This window comes from Dipodomys ordii, unplaced genomic scaffold (assembly GCF_000151885.1).
Source record: "Dipodomys ordii isolate 6190 unplaced genomic scaffold, Dord_2.0 Scaffold142, whole genome shotgun sequence".
Classification (NCBI taxonomy): Eukaryota; Metazoa; Chordata; class Mammalia; order Rodentia; family Heteromyidae; genus Dipodomys; species Dipodomys ordii.
The window spans coordinates 1,507,295-1,516,956 of NW_012267358.1; the positions used below are offsets into that span (position 1 = coordinate 1,507,295).

Consider the following 9,662-nt stretch of genomic DNA (forward strand, 5'->3'; position numbering starts at 1 on the left):
AGCGCTCTGGGAACTGGACGAAGCAGGACGCAATCAAAACCGCAAGAACCGCACACTCAGATTGGTGCCATCAGGAGCGCGGCGTCCTTAAGAGCTCTCCGAAGCCCCGCCCCCTTCCTGCTCTGGAGGCGTGGTATGGGGCAAGGACCCCATTCCGGAGCTTGCTATTGGCTATGCGGAGCAGGGTTGACTTTGCGCTCGCCTGAACAGGAGAGTAGAAAGCTCGGCGGCGGCGGAGGGAGTCTATGCGCGCTGGACAGCAGTGGGAGGTGTGTGCGACTAGCTGTGGCCGCAGACCTTCGGGCTCAACCGCCGGGAGACTAACACTCGGTGACGGGGCTGCCGGGCTACCGGGCCCAGCTTTCAGAGGCGTAAACTGATGAGACTGGCTGGTTCGGCAGTGTCTCCTTGGTCTTTTAAGTACACCAAGCGGGGACCCGCGCTGAAGTAGAAGCTGTCTAGGGGAGCACAAGCCCGGAGTCCCAGTGTGGCACGGAGGAACGGAGCCCGTGCCAGGGCAACCCAATCGGGAGCCTGGGGACCGAGCCCGCGTTTACGGGAGATCCCCGCTTCTTCCCAGGGGTGTCAATCCCGGGACTATCGAGGAGTCTGGACCGTCAACGAATCCTCGGTGGGGAGATCCCATTGGGAAGAGGGCGCGGAGTCCCAAATAGTCTCGGGGAGCCGAGCCGAATCAGGCGGGATCACCCGGGGGCGCCGAGCCCTCGGAGGCCGCAGCTCATGCCAGGGTTGGGGGCGCCTGCCCAGTGAGTCCTCCTGGCCGGCCGGGCGGAGGAGAGCGACACCGAAGCCGGCGGCTACGGAGGATGGGCGCCTGAGTGGCTCGGAGCGAGCGCAGCGCGGCACAGGCAGGCAACGCAAGCTTTGCTGAGGAGGCGCCAGGGGATCCCTCAGTGCATCCTGCCCCCGGGAAGATGGCCCGGCCTGGGCAACGTTGGCTCAGCAAGTGGCTTGTGGCAATGGTCGTGTTGACGCTGTGCCGGTTGGCCACACCGCTGGCGAAGAACCTGGAGCCCGTGTCCTGGAGCTCCCTCAACCCCAAGTGAGTAACTTATCTGGTCTGGTCCCAGGGAATGGGAGGTGCCCCCCTCCCCCGCTTTTGGAGGTGAGGCCACGCACCCTCCAAGTGAGTGCGGGAGGTATTTAGAGGAGTGGTGCCCCATTTTGTTTCTGGCTTTTTCTTTTCCTAGTGTTCTCTTGCGGGCAGGCAAGGAAGGGTGCGTCGGGGTGGGGTGGGGGCCATTGAGCTCGGTTGGTTGTGACCCCTCAGCTTCCCGGCCCTTCCTTCCGCACATTGGGACTTGAGAGTCGGGATGGTCGCTTCAGGCAGATGAGGACTCTAGAGCGCACCCGAGAACTGGGTGGGGGAGAGAACGCAGCCCCCTTCAAGGCCCGTGGGAACGTGGTGGGGTTCGGCGAGAGCAGCTCCGGGAGCAAGCTTGACCCGGGCGGGGGAGGGGGAAAAGCCACCGCACAAGTTCTTCATTTGCTTAGGTGTGGAGAAAACGCGGCATGGGACCCCCCCAAGCCTGGCTTGGGCCGGGTGGCTGCGCCCGGGTCCCTTCTCCGACTCCTTGCATTTTCATTTCTTTATTCCCTGTCTGTTTGCCTCCCTGGCTTTTCCTTTTGCCGCCCCCCCACCCCTTTTCTCTCTGCCGGGGCGATAGAAAGGCGGGCGCCGCTCCCAGGCTCACAAAGGCGGCTGGTGGAGAGGGGCGGAGTGGGAGAGGGTTGTTGTGTGTGTGAGGGTTCGATCCAGTGCCCGTCGGGGGTCCAATGGAGCCGGCAGTGGAACTGCTTCGAGGGCCAGTCGGGCGGAGAGTGGCAGTGGAGCCAGCGAGGGAGGTGGGTGGGAAGTGAGCGATTCCTGCCCAGGCAGGTCCCTTTGCCTCCCCCCCCCCCCACTCTTAAGTACCTCAGATTGAGAAGCCGTTCGTAGCTTTCTGCAAAGGGATTGGAGGGGGGGGGAATGGCGATATAAAGGAAATCCTTTCTTTCTCTCTTTCTTCTCTTAACCCCCTCATAATACCCCCCCCCCCTCGGAACAACACACACCTTTCAGGGCGGTGGCTCAGTGGTTTCTGGGCTGTTTGTGAGGAGCAGCCTGGCTGTTGTAGTGACCTCTGGACCTTTTTCCTCTTTTGGCATCGGAGACTTGAGTTGGAACTCGGGGTCAAAATTGCTCTTCTTCCCTGTTTTCTGGAGGACCCGGCAATGTGTGAACAACCCCAGTTTAGCGGGAAACCAGGGTTGGGGGAGGGCTTGACCTGTCCCATCTATGCTCTGATTTCTGTATCTGCACTTTTCTCCTTGACCACACTTGCTGGGCTCCCACTAACTACACCAGCTCCTGCTGGCCTTGGACGCTTGGGAAAGGGGTCCATGTCTCAGCCCTGAAGTGGGAGAAGGCAGCTTCTTTGGTCCTCTCCCCCTTGAGTTAAGCTAGGGTGGGGGAGATGGCTAAAGCAGGATCAGGGTGGAGGTCTTTGCCTGGCTAAAAGGAAAAGGACTGGCAAGAATTTTACCTCTATGGTATCGAATTGGGTATAGTACTTTTAACTGTGGGGGCCCAAAATAGTTGGGGGACCTGAGGCTGTGAAGCCCAGGGACAAACGTTTAGCAGTGCTAGCTTCTCCCCTGTAAGGGTGGAGGTTGGAAATGCTGTGGAGCCTGGAGAGTTGCAATCTGCCTCGGGTAGCCCATCCTAGGGACTCATGGGAGTGACCTAATTGCTCTCTCTGGTCTCTAATCAGAGATAGCAAGCAGTTCCACAGCTGGAAAAGAGCCTTCCTGCAGAGTCGAGGGTGCTGGGAGGAACGAGATCTTTCTGAGCTTTCTCTCTTTTTGTGTTTAGAGTGATTTGGACCCATTTATAAATTTTGTGAGGGGGGAGGTGGAAGGTGTATTCCCTCTGCCTGTCCTCTACCCTTTCTACCTTAAGCTTGGGACAGGAATCCTGGGGTGGAGATGGGGGCAACACAGCAGAACCTGCCTGAATTCCATGCTGTAACACAGCAGATCCTGGAAATGTTCAAGACTGATCCTGGTGCGCTCCCCACCCCTCCAGAGTTCATCTATGCTCAGGGGTCTGGAATGCAGCCTATGTCTGCTGCATGTGTTGGTGTGGGGTGTGGGGCAGGACAGGAGAGAAGCACTGCCCTCCTTTCCCCCTGGGCTCTACGGGCTGCCACCGCGCCCAACCCTCAAGCTGCTGCCACAGCTTTTCCAATCAACAGCCTCTGTCTCTTTTCCCCTAAACCTCCTGCTCGAGTGAGTTCTCCCTCTCAGGCCCAAACCCGGGTGTGTGGATTGCCTTCTCACACCCTCTAAGCTCCCGCTCACCTCCCCTCTCCAGCTCAGCTCGCAGCTCTCCCTCTTTCACACTCCCTCTCACTCTTAGTCACTCTCTGCCTCTTTTTCTCAAGTCCTTTTGTTTCTTGCACATGCCCGTGCTCTCCCTCTCCCTCGCAGGCTCATTTTCTCTCTTCCCTCCCCTCTTCCTTTCCTGGCTTTTGGTCTCTCTCTTCAGCCCTGTCAAGAGCTGGCACCCCCCCCCCCAAAATCTCTTAGTGCCTATAAACTCTGCTTAATTGCTTCCTCCTTGGGAAAAAAATCAAAATAAAGAAGTGGTGGGGCTAGGGATCTGCTTCTAGGTTCCAAGGTGCAAGAAAGCTCCAGTCCTTTCTCCCAAATTGGTGCTGAGGCCTTCTAGGGTGGTATTTTCTGGGTGGCAGATTCCGCCTCCTGGGCCCCTCTTGTCAGATTCACCCCAAGAGTACAGAGTAGGGAGATGGGCTTGTTCCCAAGTGGAGTTTGGTAGAAACCAGTGTGTGCTCCTGCTGGCCTAGTTGGGGGACTGTAATTTAAATGGTCCCAGGGTGGCCTCCCCCCAACTCCCTTCTTGGGGTGGGGGGGGTGGTTTGGGCAGCCGGCAGGCCTCACACTTGAGTCCTCAGCCAAGTCCAGCTGCTATAGTTCAGTTTCAGTCCCATTCTGACCCCTTCCTGCTCCCCACTCAGGTTCCCCCACCCTGCCTGAGATCACATTACAAACCTTCCTTTCTGGGGCAGCCGTGGAGATTCTGCTTGACATCCAGGACCCTTGACTTAGCATGGGAGGGGGCAGCTGCAGACCCCAACCCATGCTTGCCTGTTTCAAGTGGAAGGGTTTGGTCCCAGCCCCCTCCCAGCTGTTCTAGCTCATAGTCTTAGGGGAGGCCAACTTAGGGGGCCCCTTTCCGGGGTGGTTAGGGACCTGACCTCTTCTATTCTGGCTGATTGGCTACAGGTGGGGGGCCTGAGGGTGCTGGGAGCTGAGAGGTCCCTACCATACCCTGTTCCCTTGCTTCCCTGCCCTCACAAAGGGCAGCCAGACTAGGGTAAGAAGGGATTGTGAGGCAGAAAGCCAGGGTTCCCTTTCTTCCTTTTAGGCTTTCTGTTGTCTCACTAATCTAGGTGAATAGGGATGGGTAGGCCTTGTGCATCACTGTTTGCATGGGTTACGGCTAGGAGGAGAGTCTGCTAGCTAGGCTTGTGGTTGCCATGAGAACCCAGGTTTGGAGGATGGTGGTGAAGGGAACTGAAGTGGGGGATACTCAACAGCTACATTTTGAAAATCCCTGTGGGCCATAGAAGCTCTTCTTCCCAAGTGGGTTCTGTGGTAGTGGTTTTGGGGCTGGGTGCTAGCAGCCTGGGAGGGTAAGCACTTTCAGCTTAAATGATACTGCATGGCTGGTGTGCTAAGTAATAGGCAGGCAGCTTTGTGCTACTTACAACGTATCTTCATATATGATCTCATTGGATACTCCCAACAGCCCTGGAAGTAGGTATTGGCCCCATTTTCCAGATAAGGAGGCATTGGCCCAGAAGAGGGAAATGACTTGTTTAAAGGGAACAGAGTTAGGATCTCGGTTTCTTCTTTCCACCCCATTCTGCTGCTTTGGAATCCGGAGGAGACAGGAATGTAAGGTGGGGTTTGGGAAGAGGCTGTGGCTCCCTGCTGCCCCTGGGTTCTCCCTCTCACTTCACAAGTGGGTGAGCACTGTGACTCAGACTCTTCCTGTTTAAGGCTAGAAGTTCTCCAGCTTCACTTAACTTTCCTAGGGAAGCCTGCTTAGGTGATGACCAACTTAGTACCAGCTCTGAGAAGTTCCCTTAGTTCCTCTCTGGACTGATTATCTCTTCCTCTCAGGGACCCACCAAAGCAGACAATGGGCTGGTAAGGGTGGGTGTTCAGCCTCTAGCATACTAGCTTTGGCCAGGTGAGACAGAGAGAGAGGAGAGGGCATAGTTCACATAGGTGGGGAGGGTGACTTCCTCTGGGACTCTCCTCTGCCTTCCACAGAGCTGTGTGTGTGCCAGGACCCAGCTGCTGTTCCTGCCCACCCACGCCTGGGCGGGCACTGCTGGGACACGCCAGGCCTGCTCCTGCTGCCTTGGGGGCTGGGTGGAGCTGGGGGAGTGAAAGAGGAGCCTTTAATTTGGGGGCTCCCCACCCTAGCTGGGATGAGAGCAGACTTGAGTTCTGGCTTGGGGTCTGCCCTCCACTAGTCTTGCTACCCTGAGGGGTGTAAGCCCAGTAGTGGTGAGGCCAGTAAATCAAGGCCATGGATTAGAGTCTGCTGTCACACATGGACTTGGACAACTTGGGAATCAGGCTCTTTGTTGGTCACTCTCTGACCACAAGTCACTAGAACCTGAGGAAAGGGTTAGAGGGAAAGAAGTAAAGATCGGTCGGATGTGGACAGTGTCCTGGCCATGACTGTTCCAGCCACAAATTTTGCCCCTGGAAATCACATGTAGATGGAAGAAAGGCCCATCTAGACAAAAGATGTGTGAGGTAGAGAGTGGGAGCCATTGGTTTCTGACCAGTCCAGGACCTTGGGGGCTACTGTCACCAGATTCTCTCAACTTTACATGTCCCAGGATTCTTTTGAGCAGTCATGGTGGTACTTCTAGGTAGAAAGGTTGAAAGACAAATGGATTTGAGCTGGAGAGGAAAGGAAAGGGCAGTTCCATAAGACAGGAGCTGAAATAATTCAGGTTGCCACCCCACGTCCTTTTACTCCCTGGGGTGGCTCCCTGGGGTCCCAGGGATATCAGAGGCTAAGGAGGGAAGACCTCAGGTTACCATGGAGACCTGCTTCAGGCTTCCTGCTGGGCCATGTCAATCCCCTTATTTGCCAGAAAAGGGCTTTGTCTGGGGGTGGCCCCAGGCAAGAAAGCTTGGCTTGATGGAGGGGGGGGGTTAGTAGTTTTTGAAATGTGGGTTTTTGAAATGAACTTAGACTTTTTAAAGTTTAAATTACAGATTGCCTCTTCTCTCCTACTCCTATTCCTAACCAGTTGAGGAAAAGGGAAGCTTATTGGGTTCCTTGTAGGGTATCACTAGCATTGTACCTGGCTTCAGGCTTCATTCTCACTGTCTACAATGCTACTCCTTGTAATCCCTGGTACTTTCTTGGGCTTCCTGCAGACCATGTTTTCCCAGTTAGGGGGAGGATACTAAGAAAGTACCAGTGTGGAGGATTGGGGTCAGGGATGCAGATCTCATCAAGCCCCTTTTCCTTTCACACTTTAGGGGAGGAAGGTGAGGTTTTTCTGCCAGCTGCTATGCAAATGAGCTGATGAATATTTATGAAGTCTGTTCACTGAGGTTGGAGAGACTCTGAGGGGTGTTGGGGGCAATAGTCCTTTCTTCTCCCCCTCCCCCACCATGTAGACATCTGTTTTCTCTGTGTCTCTGGGTTCAAGGTAGATTCCCTGAGTTAGCAAAAAGCCCTATTCTGATTTAGGGCTCTGGAATGTGAGCAGTGCAGATGAATCTCTACTGAGAGATCTAGGGCCAAGAGTAAACTGGCCTTTTCCCCTTTCCATGCCCAATATGTAGGTACATTTGAATGTATTGTTGAGGTGCAACTGTACAAAGATCAGTCAAGGTGTTGAGGTCCTCCTAGAATCCTAGGGATTCAGCCTGGTGCTGGTGGCTCACGCCTGTAATCCTAAACTACTCCGGGGGCTGAGATCTGAGGATCGCAGTTCAAAGCCAGCTAGTGCAGGAAAGTTCGTGAGACTCTTATCTCCAATTAACCACCAGAAAACTGCAAGTGGTATTGTGGCTTAAAGTGGTAGAGTGCTAGTCTTGAGCAAAAAAGCTCAGGGACAGCACCCAGGTCCTGAGTTCAGACACCACAACAGAGAAGACAGAGAGAGATGGGGTGGTAGGGAAGGAGGGAGGGGGGGAGAAAGAGGGAGGGAAGGAAACAGAGAGGAGGGAAGAGAGAGGGGGAGAAGGAGGGAGAGAGGGAGGGAGAGAGAGAGAGCACGAGCCGAGCGCAAACCTATCCTAAAGCTTGCCATCCTGGGTGGGCTAAGCTCCTGATTGGATTTGTGCATCTCTCTCCAATGACAATGTTCATCACATCATTCCTCTCACATTGTGAAGAGCCTGGACTGGGTGGGTCTCTTAAAGTTCCTTTGGGCTCTAAGATGTTAGAAATAATTTAATTCTGCCATCTGGACAGAATGAGTGTGAGCACTGGAAAGTTGAAAAATGCCCTGGAAATTACAGAATCTTTGATGAAACTTGGAAGCTTTGCATGGTGAATGTGGTAGGGAATTCACCTTTAAATGTTTATTTGGGACTCTACTGCATCTGTACTTCCTTTCTGGCCTTGTAGAGATGGAGAGTTAGGGAGCAAAGGGGAAGCCATCTTACTCTGGTACTGGCTAGCTTCATTGACCGTCCTGTACCTCAAGATGGCAGCTTTCAGTTTAGGGGAGCATCACATGACATTGATGGAGGGCTGATTTTCCTTTTTTTTCTTTTCTTTTTTTGTTCCAGTTGTGGGGCCTGAACTCTGGGCCTGGGTGCTGTCCCTCAGCTCTTCCGCTCTAGATTAGAGCTCCAACACTTGAGCCACAGTGCTACTTCTGGCTTTTTGCTTTTTGCTTATGTGGTGCTAAGGAATCAAACCCAGGGCCTCAGGCATGCAAGGCAAGCGCTCTACCACTGAACCACCTTCCCAGCCCTGATTTTCTTTATCTACATGATTCCCTTGGTCAGTTTCCCTCCTTACCTCCCTCCTCACCTAGTGAGGTATTAAGTCTAACAATGTGAAGACATTTCTCAGAGTTTCCTGTAGGCCCTCAGTGCTTGTCTCTTCTGTATCCTGGCCCTTAGGAAATGGAACCACTCTCTTTCCAGATGATTATGGTAGCTTTATATACTGGTATTCTGTTTTATATAGCTTTATGTACTGCCACACTGGACAATATTCTTCTCCATTGTATTTGTTTGTTTCTTTTTGCTGATACTGGGGCTTGAACTCAGGACCTGGATGCTGTCCCTTAGCTTTTTCTCTCAAGGCTGGTACTCTTACCACTTGAGCCACACCTTCACTTCAGGCTTTTGCTGTCTAATTATAAATGAGTTGCAAGGACTCTTCTGGCCAGGTTCTTTTTTTTTTAATTGTGAAAATACTGTGCAGAGGGGTTACAATTACATGAGCAAGGTAATGAGTACATTTCTTATCAACATTGTTGCTTCCTCCTTTGTTTCCCCTTCCTCTGGCCAGGTTCTTTAGAAGTCTTGATCCTAAATCACAACCTCCTGAGTAGCTATGGTTATAGGTGTGAACCACTGGCACTGACTAGCTTGTTTTAAAGCTTGTTTTTATCCCTCTATTGTCCTTTCTGCCAGTGGGTTTGTAACCAGTGGGATGAAACTTACATTGCTTGGTGGTAGTCCTTAAGGGCTTTCAATCTGGACCTAATTGATCTTTGTTCCTCTCTACCTTCTCCAATCCCTTAGGTTTTATGTCGCAAGCCCTGTTGTCTACTATTGTTATCTATTGATTTCTCATCCCTCTCCCAGAACCTACCCTCCTCCTGCCCTTCCCGTGGAACCATCTCTGACCATTGTGCTCAGAAGGCCCATCAGTCTTCCTCTCACTGCCTCCAGCCCTAGCTGTTTTTGAAACACTACCCGCACATGTAACTTGCAGCTATTTGGGGATACCTATTGCTCTAGTGTGCACCATTTACTTTTCTGGGGCTAACAAACTTATAGTCTATAGGACTGTATCACCTCTTCCTATTTCCAGCCTACTAAAAATGAGATGGGACTCTCAGGTACTTCCTATTAGTATCTGACTTCTTCATGATAGACTATATTTTTTTGTTGGTTATAGGTCTTGAACTCTGGGCCTGGGTGTTGTCCCTCAGCTCTTCAGCTCAAGGCTAGCACTCTTATCACTTGGGCCACAGCGCCACTTCCAGTTTTCTGTTGGCTAACTGGAGATAAGAGTCTCATGGACTGTCCTGCCCTGGCTGGCTTTGAACTGTGATGCTCAGATCTCAGCCTCCTAAGTGGCTAGAATTATAGGCGTGGGCCACCGGCACGTGGATATACTATTTCTTTTCTTTTCTTTTTTTTTTTTTTTTTTGGGTCCGGTCATGGGGCCTGAACTCTGGGCCTGGGCACTGTCCCTCAGCTCTTCAGCTCAAGGCTAGCGTTCTACCAGTTGAGCCAGAGCGCCACTTCCGGCTTTCTTCTTTTTGCTTATGTGGTGCTGAGGAATCGAACCCAGGGCCTCATGCATGCAAGGCAAGCACTCTACCACTGAGCCACCTTCCCAGCCC

The 9,662-nt window shown here is 52.9% G+C and overlaps 1 protein-coding gene across 1 annotated transcript in view; it reads left to right on the top strand.

The window, feature by feature from the left end:
• The first annotated feature begins 238 nt into the window (after positions 1 to 238).
• The window catches only part of Efnb1 (ephrin-B1), a 14,466-nt gene continuing 5,042 nt past the window's right edge, over positions 239 to 9,662 (top strand). The window contains exon 1 of the mRNA XM_013031685.1: positions 239 to 1,063. Within this exon, the coding sequence (XP_012887139.1) occupies positions 936 to 1,063 (128 nt within the window). The 5' untranslated portion in view covers positions 239 to 935. The remainder of the gene's footprint in view (positions 1,064 to 9,662) is intronic.